General features: G+C 40.1%; 3 protein-coding genes and 2 non-coding genes across 8 annotated transcripts; 2 read left to right on the top strand and 3 right to left on the bottom strand.

The window, feature by feature from the left end:
• The first annotated feature begins 995 nt into the window (after positions 1–995).
• LOC103981108 (probable hexosyltransferase MUCI70) lies at positions 996–8,221 on the top strand. 2 transcript variants are annotated; one of them, XM_009397708.3, is made up of 10 exons: positions 996–1,329; positions 1,451–1,760; positions 2,560–2,838; positions 2,942–3,155; positions 3,354–3,463; positions 3,573–3,772; positions 6,449–6,552; positions 6,865–7,052; positions 7,164–7,363; positions 7,703–8,221. In XM_009397708.3, the coding sequence occupies exons 2-10, from the start codon at positions 1,499–1,501 to the stop codon at positions 7,949–7,951; spliced, it is 1,806 nt and encodes a 601-aa protein (XP_009395983.2). In that variant the 5' UTR covers positions 996–1,329; positions 1,451–1,498; the 3' UTR covers positions 7,952–8,221. The 2 variants fall into 2 exon arrangements, with proteins under 2 accessions (XP_009395983.2, XP_018680121.2); XM_018824576.2 differs by having other exon boundaries at positions 1,020–1,329; positions 3,041–3,155.
• Positions 8,222–9,645: 1,424 nt separating this feature from the next.
• Positions 9,646–11,629, top strand: LOC135672394 (GATA transcription factor 9-like). The gene is made up of 2 exons (XM_065180872.1): positions 9,646–10,323; positions 10,851–11,629. Exons 1-2 carry the CDS (start codon positions 9,976–9,978, stop codon positions 11,529–11,531), a joined length of 1,029 nt encoding a protein of 342 aa, XP_065036944.1. The 5' UTR covers positions 9,646–9,975; the 3' UTR covers positions 11,532–11,629.
• A 1,707-nt stretch (positions 11,630–13,336) lies between these two features.
• LOC135582991 (protein SAWADEE HOMEODOMAIN HOMOLOG 2-like) lies at positions 13,337–18,813 on the bottom strand. Of its 3 annotated transcripts, none has more exons than XM_065180873.1 (7): positions 18,658–18,813; positions 17,670–17,811; positions 16,775–16,844; positions 15,557–15,608; positions 14,085–14,228; positions 13,887–14,006; positions 13,337–13,738 (listed from the first exon to the last, which is right to left on the bottom strand). In XM_065180873.1, exons 1-7 carry the CDS (start codon positions 18,727–18,729, stop codon positions 13,694–13,696), a joined length of 645 nt encoding a protein of 214 aa, XP_065036945.1. In that variant the 5' UTR covers positions 18,730–18,813; the 3' UTR covers positions 13,337–13,693. The 3 variants fall into 3 exon arrangements, with proteins under 3 accessions (XP_065036945.1, XP_065036947.1, XP_065036946.1); XM_065180875.1 differs by lacking the exon at positions 18,658–18,813 and adding an exon at positions 18,400–18,616; XM_065180874.1 differs by lacking the exon at positions 18,658–18,813 and adding an exon at positions 18,222–18,327.
• Positions 18,814–19,173: 360 nt separating this feature from the next.
• TRNAF-GAA (transfer RNA phenylalanine (anticodon GAA)) lies at positions 19,174–19,246 on the bottom strand. The gene has a single exon. It is a non-coding gene; the product is annotated as a tRNA-Phe (tRNA).
• Positions 19,247–19,722: 476 nt separating this feature from the next.
• On the bottom strand, positions 19,723–19,795 carry TRNAF-GAA (transfer RNA phenylalanine (anticodon GAA)). The gene has a single exon. It is a non-coding gene; the product is annotated as a tRNA-Phe (tRNA).
• Between the last annotated feature and the right edge of the window lie 623 nt (positions 19,796–20,418).

The raw sequence follows: 20,418 nt of genomic DNA on the forward strand, positions 1-20,418 counted from the left end.
TTCCTACTCGATCTGTGTCTTTGTTTCTTCCTCCATGCTGTGTAACCTGTAAAGTTGGCATTGTCTCAGCTACCGTGGTCAGCAAAGTGATGATCGAGGGCTGTACTTGTGCTCACAGCCCATCATCATCCTGCTTTGAGGAAGACAATGATCCTGTCACTCACCCTTTTTGCCATAGCTCAAAGGTCCTCTTCACGTGCAGCATGATACACCCTAATGCATGTCTCAGATTTCAAGCTGAGTTAATTCCATATCAGATAAAAATAATAATTGAGTTAATTCATAGGGTCAGAGTTAATATACTATCATAATTAAAACCAAGAATTGACCATCAACCAATTTGATGGAGACAAAATAAATTATAATTCTTCTTCCAATTGCTGGCTCACATTTGTGTTGGACAAGACGATGACGCACCCAATCTTAACATTCCCAACCACGGTATGCTTGTCGACTTAATTCGATCATAATATTCATGTTTTGGTCAGACAGTTGACTTTCCATCGAACCTGTTTGAAGTATTGCCGATTGGACCCGAACGCCCTTTCGATTCTTGACGTCATCTCGACGTAGGTTGTCCACGGCGGCCCCCCGAACCGTCGTGGCTGTTTTGGAAGGTGGCGGTTTTCGCGGTGCGAGGCCATGAGCACCGTCCATCGTGCTCGAGATTCGGATATGCACGAACCGTCAAGTGAATCGAACGGCGAAAGAGGCGAAGCGGATTGGTGCGCCTCCCTGTTCCGCGCATTAACCGGAAATGGCCCGGAACCCATCTTGCAGTCACCGGCTGTAACCGGCCGACGTAACAACCACCGCCGCAACGGGAACGTCAATCCTAAGCGACCCCTTTCCGCCTTTCTATTGCATCTAACAATGGGCCCACCCTGGTGGTCCACCAGTGCCGCCAATCAAAAAAGGGGTATCGTGGTAAAGTTATATACAATTGACTTCTCTTAATTATCCCGTCATCGAGATAATTACTTCCCTAATCTTTGGTCGGGATAAGTAATACTGTTAGTTCTCGTCCCCTACGCCCGCCTTCCGTCTCCCTCCGTGCAACAAATCTGGCGCTCGAAGACGACGACAAGGGCTGGGATCGGCTATTCAAATCCACGTCTTCATCAAGGGAATTCCATCTCCGAAAAGGCAAGATCATTGGCCTCCTGATCCCTCCCGATCCGTGTCCTTCTTCTTCTTCTTCCCGTTCCGTTCTAGATTTGGAACAGTCGTCCTGGGTTTATTCTGTGAATGACACACTTCTGAGGATTGAAACGGGTGCAATTGTGCTAAGCTGGATATAAGTCGGTGTTCGTTCAAGGATTGGAGTAGGTACGTTCGCTGCATGTAGATCTTCCTGTATTTTGGTGAATTTGCGTCTGTTCGGTGCAAGACAGTGCGGATTTGGAGGTATTGATTCGTCGCTCTGGGTGGCTCTTCCGGTTCGTTATAGGTTGGACGAGAGGGTTTTCGGAAGGGGAACGGAGATGAGAGGGTGGCAATGACTGGAGGGTCATTGGGTCTACGATCCGGGAGTTATGGATCACTGCAGCCACAGCTGCAGAACGGTGTTGCTGTTTTCCCGACTCAGTTGCCGCCCATCTTGGTCCGTAAGACTTCGAGAATGTCCCTTTCCGGATCAAGAGAAAAGGAGAGGATTTTGCCGAGGATTTTCAAGTTTGCAGGAAGAAGGAAGGTTGGGATGTTGCTCTTGCTCGTTGCCTCAGCGGCTGTGCTGTCATTCATTTCTGTTGTCAGTAAAGGTTTGGCCTTTCTTCCTTGCTTTCATCCTGTATACATTTTTCGGTCATGCATTACGTCAGTTAATTGATCTTCAATCTTATTCTCTATCCTCTGAGTTTGGGTGGCATCATTATATACCAATTTGCAGGACTCTTCTCAAGATCGAGAAATTTCAATGGCTAAACCACCTAAAGTTCTTGTTTTCTGCGCATGTCTATCACTTTTCTTTAGGTGTAGGACATCAGTTGCTCTTTCCTATGTATTTGTAGAGGGCGATAGTAGCCAAACTTAGTGATTGTTTTCATGTGCTGATTTGTTAGTGATAGTATATAGTAACCAATGTTGATATTTTCCTTCCTTTATGCCCACAGGAATATGGCACAAGCAGCAACTTGACATGCCATCTAGGATGTGCTTACAATGGTTAATGAACCAATTATATCTAATGTTGAAATAGGTTGTTGGGTCAAATTAGTCAATTCTGTCAGGTATTTGAATACTTAACTCTGGTTACCATGGAAATGTATGTAAGGTGTACTGTTCATAAAACATAAAGGCTGCTTATTTTAAGATGGAATCTACTACTAGAAACTCATTATTTGTTATCCTTGGGCAAAGTATGGCATAGTAACAGGTAAAACCAGCAGTTCAGCATTGTTACAAGAAATACCTGTTAAACTGCAGACGGTTATTACATCAATTTAATGTATTAATTCATTTAAATTAAAATTTTCAACCTTCTTCTTTTCAATTTTTGTACCAGTTATTTGACTCCATTATCATCATAGCTTGTATTAATTTCTTTCATTTCTATATCAGATGAAGATGCATCAGCGAGCCCCGAGTCTCGCATGGGTTTCACTGATCACGTCTGGAAGTTTGTAAATCCTGTTAGACCGTCACGTAATGATTTCAGCCCTCCCTTTATTCCTGCAAAAGAAACCACGGTGGATAGCACTTCCAATACGAATCATGAATCTGCAACTACCCATAATGTAACACAGCTTTCTGTTCCCATTCTTCCTCCAATGCCACATCCTTGCGAAAGTTTCTCGCTTCCTCCTCCGCCAGCTGATAAAAAGCGCACTGGTCCACGTCGTAAGTCTTGAGCTCTTGCTTCGTCGGACGGGCAACATTTTATTCTTTTGGCTCATTTGTAAACTAATTCTCTGCTTGAAAATCTCATTTCTCTCTTTTGTAGCATGTCCTGTTTGTTATGTCCCTGTAGAGCAGGCTGTACTTCTCATGCCACCTTCGCCGTCAGCATCACCTTTTCTTAAGAATTTAAGTTATTTTTCAGAAGATAACTTGATTGCCAGTGAGTCAAATGGAGGTTCTGTCTTTGGAGGATATCCATCTCTGCTTCAGAGGAACGAATCTTTCAATATAAAAGAATCAATGATGGTGCACTGTGGGTATGGTTCACTCTTCCTGTCAGTTCATTTTTCTCAAAACACTTTTTGCCAGTTTATTTTCTCATTAAGTGAACTATGCTTAAATTTTTTAGGCTGAATTTTTTTTTATTGTTGACTCTTCTTTTGCTTTTGTCTGTGTGGATTGAAGATACCTAACTGTTTTCATTGTCTAAGCTCATGTTAACTGTCATTCATCAGATTTGCCAAAGGAAAGAAACCTGGTCGAGAGACTGGATTTGACATAAATGAAACTGATCTTCTTGAAATGGAGGAATGCCACGATGTCGTCGTAGCCTCTGCCATTTTTGGTACTATGTGCAGTATTTCTCTATTATTGTTGTCAGTTTTGTCCACCTTTGACCATTGCACCTCCTGGCCCATTTAGATAAATTTGCTCATGTTAATTTGGTTGATCAGGAAAATATGATGTAATGCAACAACCGAAGAATATTAGTGAATATGCAAAAAGGAATGCATGCTTTTACATGTTTGTTGATGAAGAAACTGAATTGTACATAAAGAACTCCAGTGGCCTGGTTGATACCAAAAGAGTTGGTCTATGGATAGTGGTGGTAGTTCGAAACCTTCCTTTTGTAGATGCAAGGCGAAATGGGAAGGTAAATTTTTTCTCTTGCACTATTATTGTAAGTTTAAGTTGCAGTTAGCATTGTCTAACGTTTGAAGGTATTATGATTTTCATCAGAAAGCAGATTCATTTGAGTTTTGTTGATTTATTGATCAAAGTCGGTGTACTTTCTCTTTCTGATACTGTTGAGGATATTCTAGTTACATACTGTGAGGAATTAAATGTAAATACTGACTGACAGGTATTGGTTTTTCTTGAATTGCCTATATTTTACCCCACAGATTGATGAACTTGTACTGGTCCTTGTTACAAGTTCTTTGAATTGCATTCAGTGTATTGAAATTATTTATACTAATGTCTGGCCTTCCAGACCGGTAAGATAAGCAGCTATCAGCGGTAGTATGTAAAAGTTTTTGGAGTCCAGTAACTGAATCTTTGTTTAATATCAGTTGATTACTTTTATTAATTTTCTACAAGGAAACTCATTGGCATTAATAACAACAATGGCAACAAGATATATGACTAAGAGAATCAAAATTCAACATGAAAGCTATGCTAACTTACAAGATATTCAGGAAATTTGGCTTATAGGTATATTATTAAGTAATATAAATCATCCAAGAGCAAGTTGTAGCATTTGGCAACATCTTTAGTTCATCAACTAGCCATTGATGTTTTACGTGTTACACATGTATCAAGCCTACATTAGTTCAATATATTATTTGTATTTGTTGAGGGTGAACCTTAGTACATTAGTAAGGTTGCTCATTTGCAACTTGGGAGATGAGGTTCGAGTCATAAAAATAGTCTCTCTATAGTTAAGGGGAAGGTTGCATATATTGACCTTTCCCATACCTTGCATTGGCAGGACAGCGTTGGATATTATCTGTATTTGTTCCTAAAGTTTGCTACCAGTAAATGTCTAGATATGCATATGAATATATGTTTGTTTCTATCTGTACCTAAATACCCGAATATCTAGATGTATGTAGAAGTGTTCTATTTTCCCATACTAGTTGGACAAAGTGTGCTATTTAGTTCTTTTTAAGTATATTTTGTTCTTGTTTGTTAATTTTCTCCTTTTTCGCCTTTCACAACTGCTTTAAATTCTTTTAATCCAAGAAATATCTATATCTCGGCCTGCTCCCATTTTACTTGCCTCATGGATATTCACACACCATATTGGTATTTGTATATCTAGGAACTTGTATTGAAAGAAGATTGAATGATCACTTCTTGAATCTGTTTTTGTATGCGATTGGTTCTTGTATTCATCATATATCCATGTGTGTACCTGAAGAATCCTATCAGAATATGGATACAGATATGCGTTTGGTTCTATTCGTGTTGGAATACCTGAAAATTCGAATCTATCTTAAAAGTGTTAAAGCTGCTCATACTGGCCTCAGGAAAGTGTTACTTGATTGTCTTTTCTGAATATATTATATTATATTTACTTGATTGTCTTTTTCTCTTTTTTATCCTTTTTCACATTCACTTTAAAATCTTCTTATCCAAGAAATATCATAATAGGTTCAATTTGGACCTTAATTGTTTGTTGGTGATATAGCCTATGTTTGCAATATTCATATCTATAAATTCATTTTGAACTTGCATATGCTTAATATCCTTTTATGTTTGTATTTACTTTAACAGAAGGTCTCATTATATAAATTTTTATTGTTTAATATCGGTTTCTGAAATTGTATTTGCTGATTAAAAGTTTATTTAGATTTCAGATATAACTTTCTAACATCCAATTCATGTTAATTCATTTTCACTTCTAATAATTCTGGGTTAATTTACTATATTTGATGGAATCAAATAATTTAAACAAAATGAGCAAAGTCAAAATCCTAATGTGTCCTTTATGGTGGCTGATAATCCATGGACCTGTATAAGATGACTATTTATAGGTAATGTAGCTTTTTTTCACTCTGTCTTCCATAGGCTTTAGTTGGAAATTTTGTTCCATGACATTCCTAGACAATTTATCTGTAGAACTGATGACCTAAGGGAATTTTGTCAGTCACAGATGTTTCTCAGTTAGTAAGACATGCACTTAGACACCAGTTGTTGGGTACGACTCAGAAAGGGACTGTGCCCCAAGGCTACTAGATAGCCATCATTGATTACTTAACTGAGCATTAGGTAGATTAAGGGATTCAAGTACTATTTTATATTTGTTCACTTCATTTTTCTTCAGTGTGTAGAGGAATTGCCAGAGAGAAATGAACATATTTCAGGATAGTGGAGTGTCTTTCATGTTATATTCAAATAATTGATAAAATCAGCTGGTATATAGAAGGGATTAAATCCAGCATTTATCTGACCATGCCTTTCATTTATTTGACTGAGAATGTATAGTTTTGGACTCTCGAACAGATACAAAACGCACCATGATGACTCTGGAACAGTCATCCAACCCATGATATTCTGACCTAGTTTGACTAAATTTGTGATTTCCTAAAATGAAATTTCTGAATATTATTATTTTGTAGTTTTTACATTAAACCTTTTGATATTGCCCAATTAGCACAATTAATTTTGTTATTAACAACTGGATGATTTTGTTTCTTCAATCTACAAGTTCAATTTCTACTTTGATTCTCAATGAGATGTTCCTATAGCATATTAGTTTTCTTAATTATGTTCTGTAGTGCCAAAGATATTATGTAGACTTTTTCTTACTATTTAATTTTAGCAGGTTCCAAAACTTCTGCTCCATAGGCTTTTCCCAAATGCCCGATTTTCTCTTTGGATCGATGGAAAACTTAAGCTTGTTGTGGATCCTTATCAAGTTCTTGAGAGGTAAAATGTATTCTTTAACTGTAAAATGTATTCCTTTTCTGCATATATCTATTTGGAGGGTTAGCCTTGATCTCATGATAATGTTGCTCCTTTGTTATTTGTGACAAGGCTCGGGTAAGGGAAATAACTCATTTCTTTGCGGTCATGACACCACACACATTGAACCCCTTTTGACCTTGTGCTAGTGGGACCCATGTGTAATGGATCATCCTTTATCTTTTAAGTATAAAAGAATAACCATCTAAAATTTTGCAAGTGTCTGTTGTATACCTATCTTGCACGTAGATTAAAATGAGTTTCACTGGCTTTCAGATTCTTGTGGCGGAAGAATTCCACTTTTGCAATCTCCAAGCACTACAGGCGCTTTGATGTTTTTGTGGAAGCAGAGGCTAATAAAGCTGCTGGAAAATATGACAATGCGTCCATAGATTATCAAATTGAGTTTTATAAGAAAGAGGGTCTGACACCTTACTCTTTATCCAAGCTGCCTATTACAAGTGGTGAGTGTAGGGGTTCTTATATGATAGAAATCGTTTTTTTTTCAGAAAGATGCTACAGATATATTATTAATAGCCTGTTCTAAGGTCTGTGATTCTTACTGTAAATCGCAGATGTCCCTGAGGGATGCGTGATCATCAAAGAGCACATACCAATCACCAATCTGTTCACCTGTCTGTGGTTCAACGAAGTTGACCGTTTTACCTCTAGGGACCAGATCAGTTTCAGCACAGTAAGGGATAGGATAATGTCTCAAGTGAATTGGACGATCAACATGTTTATGGACTGTGAAAGACGCAACTTTGTTGTTCAGGTACTTCAATCTTAACAAACGTCGAATTTGTTGTATTCCAAAGTGTATTCACTATAGATTGAAATACAGAAGTAACAAACATGGATAGCCTTAACATACTACTGCCAACCATCGCTGTGCCTATCATGCTGTGCTGATGTACTCGACCTTATTCTGCCTACCGGCACCAGTCAGAACAGCACGGTAATTTATTCTAGTATCTAAAGTAACTTCCAGTGCTGGCTGGCGTTTGGCACAGATGGTGGTTTCTTTTTCTTCGTGTATGTTATCATGTGGACTTAATGCAAGGTTTTGGTGAAGTCTAATTCGTCTGTTAATCATGTTTTCTATGTTATGCAGGAATATCACAGAGACCTGTTAGAACAACGTAAAGCACTTGCATCCTTGATCTACCCACCACCTCCTGTAGTGACTAACGAATCACCTGGAGAATCACTTCCGGGAACTCATCCACAAAGGCTGGCAAGAGGTCCTCCATCAAAAAGGCTCCCTGGTAAGATATCCACGAGGCGTGGGCGGGACAAAAGATCGGGTTCCAGACGACATCATCCTCGAGCTGCCGCTGGAAGAGACAACAGTTCGATCTGAATTCTTTCATGATTCTTTTTCAAGGTTCCTACAGTATACTAATCTGCAGGGTCTGCGGAATCGGGACCAGTGCCTTGCAGAGGAGCATTCTTGAGCTTAATGCTACGTCATTATTATTTCGTAGCAACTGTCGATAGCAATTCATATATTTTATTTTGCTACAGATAACCTACTGATTTAAGAATAAATAGCATGTTTGTTTCGTTTAAATGTTTTTTACAACTTGATGTACTCATAGACCATGAATACACATACCGAATTCTTGTGACATACGAGTGAGTGTTTTCATAGGTTATATATGGCTGCATTCCTGCTGATACCAGCAGCTACTTAAACTTGTCAAAATGAAGGTTGCATAATGAAAGAAACTTGTTGATTTTGGGTTGGAAGGTAACATTTATAAATTATTATTATCGAAATTGATCATTGATCCATGTCGTTATAGAGTCGATTTATGTAGTTCACTTTTCAAAGGTCATTGCCTTATGACGTCCATTCATGTAGTTCATTCTTCAAAGGTCATTACGTCTAGAGAATTAAATGCTTCCTTGCATTTTATTATTATTATTATTATTATTTTTTTTATTTTGTTACTTCCGCGACAATAGTATTATCTTCAAAAACACATTGTGCATAGTATTATGTAATACATGAATAAAAAGAGCAAAATCACCAGTGGGTGAAGAAAGATTCATTAGGCACTGTCTCCCTTAATTCCACGTTCCGACTTGGATCTTATAGAACCACTTGACATACCATTTATATTTATTTAATTCGCGATCCCTTGGAAATGCCTCGCCTCCATACTTTGCCGCCGACCAAAGCCATCGAGTTACACGGGCGCTGCTGGTTAGGACGGGAACACGGATTTGATCGGTGGCAGCCTCCTCATGCTGCACACTAATTGACGCCAGCTCCCCATGTCTCCCTCGTCACACCATTCCATGGCCTTCACCATGCCCTCCTTTCGAGTCCATGCAGAGCTCACCAGTGCTGACGAACCCGGAAAGAAGGAGAAGAGAAGGCATCGAAGTCCGTCCGACGATGATGTTGTCAGTGGCATTTCAACAAACAGTATGTGTTCTTACGAGTTACGCTACTGGCAAAAAGACCGATAAGCCCAAGGCATGAAGATAAGGACGGTCTCGTCACGTGCGACACGCGCGACGGAGCCACGTGCAGCGAAACAGCGTTGGAAGAGGAAGAAGCCAATGGGCCGCTGACGCGTGGCTTCCTCCCCCCCCCCCCTTTCCCCAAGGGCACGTCGTGGTGGTCGCTGACACCCGATCACGTGACTTGTTCCCGGGCCCACTGCCTCTGCTGCAGTCGCTGCACGTGGGCGTAACGTGTCCCGTTTATAATATCAGCGGTAGGCGATCCGTTACGGTCAACGTGGCGACATCTCATCTGTTGGATGGTCCGAAGTCTAGCTGTTACCCGTCGTGCTTAAACGTGGCCGACGGAGATTTTTAATTGGAATCGAACAATGGGGAAACAAAAAGAATGGCGGGGAGCAAGGAGAAACGGGATTCCCAGAACCTGGTGGATCGATTCCCCAAACGAGGGAGGATTGAAATAGAACTATAAAAGCGCCGTTCCACCATCATTAATCCTCATCTCTTTAACTCCCATCCTCAGCAAATTATGCTCTTAATCAAACGGATTAACAGCGTGATTAATAGACATCCGATCCGCACTTCATTAATTACATTTTGGGACTGCATGGGGGTAAAACGGTCAGTTAACCATGTTGACGGAAACTGAGACTTTAGAAGAGCACTAATCGCGCGGTTCGAGGGGAAGGGTATGAGGGTAAATTAAGGGTGAGTGTAGGGGGTGTTTAAGGGAGTAGAAATCTTCCCGTCAAGTAAAGATGTGCTCTTCCATCTCCGACGGTCGCGCTTCGAATAAAACCATGACTCGCTCCGCCTCGCTTTCTCGCCTTGTCGCCCCTTTTCGCCTCTAATCCTCTCTCCCTCTCGCACCTTTGTGAGCCCTAATTTTGAGTGCCAAGAAGGCCAGCGATGGAGGCAGCGGATCACTTCCACGGCGGCTTCTGCCGCGCTGGGAACCCGCATTGCAGCCCAGAGAAGAAGGCCGGCGGTGGCGGAGGAGGAGGAGCGGGGGACCCGTTCGTCGTGGAGGACCTGCTCGACTTCTCCAACGAGGAGGAGGAGGAGGATAAGGCCGAGGTACTCGCCGGTGGCCGGGAGGACGACGGCGCGGCCGGCGGCAACTCCACGGACTCCTCCACCGTCACCTCCGTGGACAGCTGCAGCAACTCCCTCTTCGGCCTGGAGCCGTACTTCTCCGGCGACCTCGTCTGCCGGAGCTTCGCTGATGCCGGCCTTTCCGGCGACCTCTGCCAGCCGGTAATCCCTCCCAGCCTTCGGCTCTCTGCTGTGTTATCACACACTTTCTCTGTTGCCTTCAGAAATTTTTATTCTTTATTTACTTTTTAGTTTTTAGGTAAAAAAATCTAATTTCTTATTTTTATAACCATCCTTTTTTTTCTTCAAAATTTCAGCTTCATACTGTTGAAAATATCAAATCATATATATATATATATATATATATATATATATATATATATATATAAAATATGCAATGCTCCTTCTTCGTCAGATTCCTTTTAATGAGTGAATATTATGTTTGAATTCTTTTGAATTAGGCAGATTATTTTCCTGTTGGAATTAATTTTGGTAAGGCTTTTATGAAACGCCACAAAACTGAGGGAGGGATGGAAGGAAACGTGGAAACGCCCCAGTCGAGCGGTACTTGCCACTGAGGAATAGGAATCTTTACCTGAAATGGAAAATTAAAGAGGAAGGGGAGGAGGGCTGAGCGATTACCCCGCGCACGAAGCTTTATTGTTTTTGTTTGCCATTTTTGGACGCAGCTGTACGACGAGCTGGCCGAGCTCGAATGGCTGTCCAACTTCGTTGAGGAGTCCTCCAGCGAAGACCTCCACAAGCTTCACCTCGTCTCCGGCGTCATTCCCACCGCCTCTTCGTGCACCACGGGCGCCGCCAACCGAGCGGAGGTATCGCATGACGGTGGCCGCGCCGACCAGGTGGCTCACTTTCGCACCGAAGCACCCGTCCCCGGCAAGGCGCGGAGCAAGCGCTCCCGCAGCGCCCCTTGCAGCTGGTCCTCACGGCTGCTCGTGCTCTCCTCGTCCCCGGAATCGGAGTTCGTCGGATCCCCCTGCGGCGGTGGCGGCAAGAAGGCCGCGAAGAAGAAGGACCCGCCAGCGGACCCCGGCATGGCGGTGACGGACGGGCGGAAGTGCCTCCACTGCCAGACCGACAAGACGCCGCAGTGGCGGACGGGGCCGATGGGTCCCAAGACGCTGTGCAACGCCTGCGGGGTCCGCTACAAGTCCGGCCGCCTAGTGCCGGAGTACCGGCCCGCGGCCAGCCCCACCTTCGTGGTCTCCAAGCACTCCAACTCCCACCGCAAGGTGATCGAGCTCCGCCGGCAGAAGATACTCCGGCACCAGCTCCATCAGTCCGCCGCTCCCTTCGACGGACCGTCCAATTTCTTGATCCCCGGCCCCAATATCCGACATCTCATCTAATTCTGAGAGTTTTGATAGGTGTTGTTGTGTTAATATTTTGAGGAATTTAGGCTCCTTTACGTGTCTCTTTCTCCAAGCACTAGTTCATATTTGTGTTCTAATTTCACTAATCTGAACTCAGAAATCGATGTTAGAACTAAAATCCGCAACTTTTCTTCTCTCTAATAGAAAAACAAACACCATCTTAATTGTCGATCAAATTCACCAGTGTCCAATCCAAGGGGGGAGGGGACTCCACAGTACCCCAGAGAATACACCAAGGATAATTCGTCCTTTCAGTCACCTTCATACTGTGCATCGTTCAACACGCAGCGAGGTATATGTGCCATAAACTACTACTACTACTATCGAGGCAGTCAGTCACATGCGAGATGTTAAATAGGGGATGAGCACTTCAATATATACTACGTTGATATGGGCGCCACTCATCTGCTGGTGATCCTGAATGACGCATTAACACGCGCAACACGGGATCAGTTTGATTCTACGGAACAAGTGGTCACATGGCCTGCAGTGCGGCTGACGTCCCGAGCACGGGCCGAGGTGAGCTGAGTGGAGTGTCGATTTAGCACGGTTTTGAATACTTCCATGTGGGCTGTCGCACATCTGATGATGCCGATGGCTCCTCCTCCATGCCGTCAACATTTCCATAGATGGTTGGATGCAAACATTTATTATTTATTAGATAGGTTTCTTTATTTATAGATGTGATGAGGGTATAAGATTACGCCCTGACCCCATCAACGATCTAACAATAAACAACGATGATTCGGTGATTTGGTTCGGTTCCGATTTCAATTTACAATCGATTCTGATTTCAATTTATAGGAACCGAAACTGATGATTTTGATTTGCTTCATCTGATTTGATTCTGAAGCGACCAGAAGAATTAAAAAAAAAAAAAAAAAAAAACTAAAAACCCCTATAAATGATGAATTTACCCTTCCAATAATTTAATAAATAACAAATTTAAAAAATAAAAATAGACAGTTCTAGTTGGGTCAATTTCTAAACCAGAATCAGAACCGGCTAGAATCGGTTCGGTTCGGTTCCAATTCCAAATGCAACTAAACTGAAACCGTCGATTTTGGAATCAAAACCAAAACCACTGATTCTAGAACCTATAGGTTAGGGCTATCCGATTCTAAAACCAAGGTTAAGACTACTCAGGAGATGTAAATTGAAAACAAAAATACTTATCATCATTTGAGTTTGACTTAGTTTGCTACTTACGGTTTGGAAATCAATAAATCAAAAGAGAGAGAGAAAAAAAAAAGGGTTATCCTTTGTGATCTGAGATCTCCAGAAAAGAGCCTGAAAGTTCATTCGATTTTATATCCTACTTCAACTCGATACCGAATGGGTCAGGCTTGGGCTTTACCTCTACATGCCTCTCACAGAAAAGGATGACCACCAGTGAGAGCTCTATTTGATCAACTCAGCAGGGCATTGTCTCTTGGTAGTGGTAATCCTCTATAAATTTAGTCAAGAGGAACCATGTCGTAAACCTTGACATCTCTCTTTCCTTTGGCTATAGAAGAGCTTAGAATGGAAGACCATATTGCAGAACATTAAAGGTGTTTCAGGATCTTTGTACCTGTGAGATGAGTGCAAATGAAGTTTCACTTCTCTTTCTTCTTTCAGGATTGTGGGATTGGCTCTTACAAGTCAGTACTCATTATTCCCCTGTCATAAGAGATGACGCATATAACGAGCCGCAATATTTGACAGAAATAACTTGGACAGTTCTTATGAAGATGGAATACAGCAACTGCAGTCAGGTATACCTTTGTCCGAGATGGAAATGGCCAGATATGAACCAGTGTGCAACTAGTATGTGCTGTAACATACTAAACTTGAAGATCTGAAGCAGTTGATAAGGCTAACAGCCTAAAGCTCTCTATGCAACAGATGCATATTCTATGTTAAGTAAATGTCAAACTTTGACAAAAGAGACATCCTTCAAGGCTCAGAATAAAATCCTAGCTTTGAAGTATGCATGTGAATTGTCGAGAACATAGGCTGACCATTGTTCTGCATTCTTAGATGTATCACCATTATGCAAGTGCCAGCACAGAGAGAGAGAGAGAGAGAGAGAGAGAGAGAGAGAGAGATCCGGAGGCAATTTTTCCTCTTCAGCTACAAGCAAGCACATGGAGAAATCAATACACTGGTCTGCGGCACAATCTTCGCAAGTGTACCTTCTCCTGAATGTTTAGTTACAAAGATCAGAATATGAATATTCAGACCTAAATGTGTATATAATAGGATCAGCTTAAGAATAATGATCATTCCATAAGTCCAAATAATAACAATAACAGGAATGGGAAAGAAGAATAAAGATTAGATAGGCACCTCGGTTTGGTCATGATCATAGCGGACCAAGAAGAGACAGCGACAACCCCTTATATCATGTAGCTTCCTTTCAACTTCGACAATATGTGCATCAAAGTATGTTGCCTGATCGCTGTTTTCCTGCAATAATAGTCAAGAAAATGTTAGATACTGACACAAAATAATGGAAGTAGATATGCTTGCCCAAAGAATATATACCCGAAAACACAGAACAAGATGTCCAGCTGAGACTTTCCTACATTCTGAAGACTCTAAAGGAATTGAGCGTTCCCTGATTGCCTTCTTGACATCCACCCATTCATCCTCCTCAGCACCAAAACCTTGATACCTAACACGAACTTCCTATAGTAACAACGCATGAAAAACACAGATGAATGAACCCGAATGTACCAAATTATAACTGCAGAAATGAGACCTGTTGAAAGTTCTAACACAAATCATTCTTCTAAGCAACACCTTTGATTTTGTCCTAGTTGAAGCCAGGATATATATTTGACATAATAGATGATCATGCTCACTGGTTCCACCCCATTTCGATGCCAATATACAAAATATATAGGCCACTGAACAAGTGAGCCATTTTCTAGCAGCTTAGTCTCAATTTAAAAAGTTTAGAACAGTAATGGCTCATTCTTAGGTTTGTTTAGTAAACAGCCCAACCATGAGTCTCACTAGTTTGCTCATTCTCTCTTTGATTAAGTTCAAACAAGAAACAGTATATTACTATCATGAATGCTAAGTGGTTTTGTACATATAAAATGTATATTTTGCTAGCTAAATTGACTAGTACATATCAAAGAAAAGTTAATCAAGTGTTTGATTAATATGGAAAAGACAAACTCAGCATAAATGTTTATCGATGGGAAAGCTGATCTCAGCACTCAATAACACACATATATTGTTCACAGTATTGCAGAGAAAACATTCCATGTCATGCAAAATACTGTTTAGGACACAATAATCACTGCAATGCAAGAATCACACTTTAGGACACTAATCTCAGTACTGCATCTGCAATGCAAGCATCAATTCTATGCCAATGTTTTAATCACCCTATTCAAACTAAAAGTGAGACACCTCCATAAAACTGGACATTTTGAATGCACCAAGCCTTCTTGTTCCTATAAGTAAATGAAGTTTGTCTAACTGAAATCCAGACAACAGGTACAATTCATAATATAAGGCACTAAGTACAAAATCCCAACAAAAAAAAAAGGAAGCTTGAGGGAAATGACAACATCTGGTTAAACAAAGCTATCAATAAATTTGTCAGTCAAATCATGTAAATAATTCCTGCATATAAATGCTTAAACACTAACTAGCTCTTCGTAATTAAAAAACGGAAGCCTCACTTCTCACAACCTTATAAAACACAGATTAGGTAAATAACAAAAGTTTTAGTTTAACACTGCTTTAAACAAACCTGCCATTTTTTTACTAAATTTGAATCTTAGATATTTTATTTAAGACTGTAAAATCTTTAATCAGCTGATCTCTTGAGAAAGATTATTGCAGGATAACATACTAACTTAGGTGCTGCATGAGTTAAGTGAAACCATATTACTCCTAAATGTTGACTAATAATAGACAGTTTAGGCCTAATAATGAATTGATAAGAATGAAATAATTTAAACAAAAAAAAAAAGGCAAGATCGGATGAAGTTCCTTACAAGTTCGCCAGAACTGAGAACTCTGTGAGCAAGGAACATAGCAACATCATACCTGCAGGGGCAAAAAATGTAAAAACGTACATGTAGCTGAATCAATAAGGTGGAAACTGGCCAACAGCTTTATCAGCATGCTGTGAGAAAGGATTAGAAAGTAACCCTTCTAATCATGCATCTTGATGCCAACAACTTCCAGATTTAATAAATTTCTTATATACCAGTAAAAGATGACAGCCCCACCATGAGAGTTTCCTTGCAGATTCTTCATGGTCTATAAGTCCTGGAATATAATGAGTTATTCTACTGTCTTTTTGCAGTTATTAGAGATCTTTCAGCATTAGAATGGTGCATATTCTCTCCTTTCCCACAAGACTGTTTGGTAAGGCTCCTTTTATTATCAAAAAGACAAAAGGAAGGAACGAAAATCTAGCACAAATGAGGAAATCTTTTTAAGGCATGGTTTTATAAAATCATGCTAATGCCGATTGGTTTGGACTAAACCTGTTCCCAAAGACATGATTTCTTGAGAACAATGGTTAGGAGCCTTGCAAGTGTCAGGATTTACATGAAATTGGCCCAAATTGAATGGTTATGTCAGTCTCAATCTTTTATAGCCAGGAAATAATCATCATTTAAAAAATTAAAATAAAAAGGAGGAGAGGAGGAATTAAATTTGTCACTGGTATATCCACCCAACCAAACATATTCTTAAATTAACCAGCACACAGAATTGAACAGTAAAAGAAAAACTATGATGAATCATCTACTCCATGTAAAATGTTGGCAACAGAAAAACATCTGCCCTAGTATTCAAATGACATAGCCCACTAGGCTTGACAGAACAACACAATTAGCCATGGTGAACCATGGAATGAGATGACAAAGTATAGCTTTATGCCAACAAGCCATTAGAAACATGATCAGAAAGTCACATGAGCAACATCAAATTTAGGAGTGTTCTCCTACAAATGCTTCAGACGGACTTGGTTAAGTTATGAAGCTTAGCTCATGGAAATATTAACTCTACAAATTCTAGAGCTGATTCATTTTGTGTCACAAGTTATAACTACCATATACTTCAAGGAATGTTTCTCTTGCCAATGCGAGAGCATAAAGGACTCGTACAAGGCAAAGAAGAAAAAATACTTCATAAAGGAACCCTGAAGGATACTAAAGCAGCTACTTTGCAAATGCGTAACCAGAATCACCAAACATACATACCAAGCCCCATCTCTTGATGATTTCGCTTCAAACTCTAGCTCTGTTTCTTCGGATGTTTTCTCTTCAATCTCTGAAAAAAATGGATGAAAACTACATATATAAAGCTTGCTTAATTGTATCCTCAGGGAGAGGTGTTATTGTGCCAGGAAACATTAAATGCCAACTATAGTGTTTGCAGGTTAAAATAAATTGTTTTTCTAATTATTTTTTGGGTAACATTTTCAAACCTTCAGTTTGGATAATCAAACAAATGGCTTGATGCAAATATAAGCATCCAATTCAGAAGAAAGTCCACATGAATTTAATCAATCTATAGGTTAATGAAAATTTTGACTTCCTGCAAAAGAGATAATTAATTCGATCAACTTATCCAAAACCTATATTTTTATGACATGCACTGCTATTAATAATTTGGATGCAGCTAACCACAAAATCAATATTTATATTCTAGGTTCAAGATGATAATATTTGCTGATTTCAGTTAAATTGTGTTCCATGTAGGGAACAAGGATTAGTCACTTTAAGATTTGGTTCTGATTTTATTTCAAAGTTTTGATGTGTTAATTGTTTTGGGGTCTAAATTAAAATATTCAAGTTCTGTCATTTTATAGTTCATGATGCAAGCAATTTCTCTTAAAACAGGCGTATCCAGTGCACGAGGCTCACGCCAATGTAATTTCTCTTCATCTTATTAAATCAAACATATTTTAGTTGTCATACATCTCTCAAAGACAAGGTTATGAAAACTACTAAATCAATGAACTTGAACCAAATTAGAAAGAACAAAATAAACACATGTTAAATAGAATGTTCATCACACTTAAGGCATAAAACACGACAAAATAAAAGCATACGTGGATGGGCAGGCTTAATTTGAATATATATAAAGGAGAACCTTTGGGCAAGCCAGAGCTTTCAGGTGCATCACTTAGATTCGAATCTGCAACAACAACATCTTCTGAAGCAAGAGGTGAGGAACTGATTTCAGTCGCTCGAGGTTTCTGCTTACTAATTTGGGTCGGTGGCGTCATTCCATTCTGCATTATCCAGAAAGGAAAACATGCCCACAGAATTATGCCCTTCGTACAAGGATGATACACTTATATATACTTTGTAAATTCTATCAAATTATCTCTAGTGGCAGCTATTAGATGCAAGTGAAAAGGTAATGATATAGATCATGAATAAAAAGGGAATAAGAAGAAGCGATTTAGTACGGGCATTGTGGCATTCTTTTTGGCATCGGCTGAAACATATTTCCAGTAGTAACAGGAAAAAAAATTAAGAATATATGTTCTAGTTCAACATTGTTTCATAATTCTTCCACAATCAAATCAGCTAAGAAAAAAAAAGAAAGATACAAACAGAAGATGACCGCTTAGGCCTAATGACCAACTCATAAGAAGCCCGAGAAAACATACGACAACATGTTTCAACAAAATATTACCTTTTCCCAAGCATGCATAGCAAAAAGGAAAACCTTCAAACAAAAGGGATTTCCTATCCCATTTCAAGACTACAAACACTGCCACGAGCCTATTACGAATGCCAAAGAAATAGGGCGAAAAGAAAGAACCGCTAAAAAACATGTTCATTTCAACTAACTCTGTCAACAATCACATTACCACAGAGAGTACCCCAGCGACTTTCCGTGAGGTCACGCGAGATGAAATCTTTGCCACAAAACTCAAAAACTGAAAGACTCGGTTTATTTCTATAAGACGAACATCGAAAAATGAGAGGCGAAAGGATGTGACTTAACAAAAAGGGCACAATCAACAAAAAAGCGTTCTCATGTTGCTTCAGAAACGGAAGCGGACTGCTCCAAGAAAAGCAAAAACAGGAAGAAAAAACAACGGGGGAGAGTAGAAAGACGAAGTTACCTCCTCTGGTGACCATGAAACGCGAGGAGACTGGGTTTTGGGCGTCGGCGGGCTACGAAGCGACCGACCCATGGAGTGACCGAGAGGGACCAGGGAAACCGAGTAGGGATAGCGGCCGCTGATTCGCCGGGTAGGGAAAAGAATTTGGAAGGCGGAGATCCCTATCGACAGCGAGAGAGAGAGCGTATATTAATCGGGTACAAATCGTTTGGCAGAGAGAAAAAAAGAGAAGTATTTTTTCCTACCCATTTACTGGCACACGTGTTCGCAACCTTCCCTTTGATTGGAGGAATAAGGAATCCTGAGTAGGCCCAACGCCACTTGAGCCATCCTGTTCTCTACAATCGACGACGCCGTCAGATGGATACCAGCGGTGGACAGGTCAACGATTACCTGCATCGTGATTGGAGGCCTCCAGCACCCGAGCGGGACCCAACAGTTGCACCGATTGCAGGACAGGTAGGCATAAGGGTAAATTATTTTTTAAAATCAAAAATAGAACACCAAAAATTTTAATGCGGTGAGCGTGGATCGAACACGCGACCTTCAGATCTTCAGTCTGACGCTCTCCCAACTGAGCTATCCCCGCTGGTGAAAGATTAGTGATATATAATATTTATAATTATTGTAATATGTGATCTAATCTTATAGAGAGAAAAAAGAGAAGTATTTTTTTCCTACCCATTTAGTGGCACACGTGTTCCCTACCTTCCCTTTGATTGGAGAAGTCAGGCCTCTTGTCTAGGCCCAACGCTACTTGGGCCATCCGGTTTGCCTGGTAGGGAAAAGAATTTGAAAGGCGGAGATCCCTATCGACAGCGAGAGAGAGAGCATCGTTTGGCAGAGAGAAAAAAGATAAGTATTTTTTCGACCCATTTACTGGCACACGTGTTCCCTATCTTCCCTTTGATTGGTGGAATCAGGCCTCCTGAGTAGGCCCAACGCCACTTGGGCCATCCTGTTCTCTACAATCGATGACGCCGTCAGATGGATGCCAGCGGTGGATAGGTAGGCACAAGGGTAAATTATTTTTTAAAATCAAAAATAGAAAACCAAAATTTTTAATGCGGTGAGCGTGGATCGAACACGCGACCTTCAGATCTTCAGTCTGACGCTCTCCCAACTGAGCTATCCCCGCTAATATTAGATTAGTGATATATAATATTTATAACTATTTTAATATATGATATGATTTTATATTGCTTGAATCTCTTGCCATGTTACATTTGGATCAATCATTACAACCAATCCGATAAGATAATAAATTTATTGGATTAAAATACTTAAGCTCTAATTAATAATGGTATACCTTAAACTTCAATCTTAATGTTAGACCATCTTCGATATAAGATTGAATCCGACATCACAATCTCCATCGGTTAAAAGGCTTGATGTGTAGATGAATGCCTAGGCATAATTCATATTAAACCATAGTATAACATATGTACGGCATATTCTGTTCTGATGATGGCTCAAGTCATAACGTGTCATCTAATCTTATCCACATGAGTAATTCATTCTTACCTAAGCTTTCTAATACCAATATTCTTTGAGATAATGTTCGATCGGAGACATATAAGTTTCGCCCAAATCCAAACCTGATTAGCTATATAAGTCTTTGAACCCAATTTGGAAACCTATATTATTTTATTTTAACTTAATCGAGAGAAATTTGAGCAAAATTCAAATACCTTTGATAACAAATAAACAAAAATTTCAACTATGCTTTGAATTTTAATTTCATCGACTGATCTCTTAAAA

The sequence above is a fragment of the Musa acuminata genome, chromosome BXJ1-4, assembly GCF_036884655.1.
Source record: "Musa acuminata AAA Group cultivar baxijiao chromosome BXJ1-4, Cavendish_Baxijiao_AAA, whole genome shotgun sequence".
Lineage (NCBI taxonomy): Eukaryota > Viridiplantae > Streptophyta > Magnoliopsida > Zingiberales > Musaceae > Musa > Musa acuminata.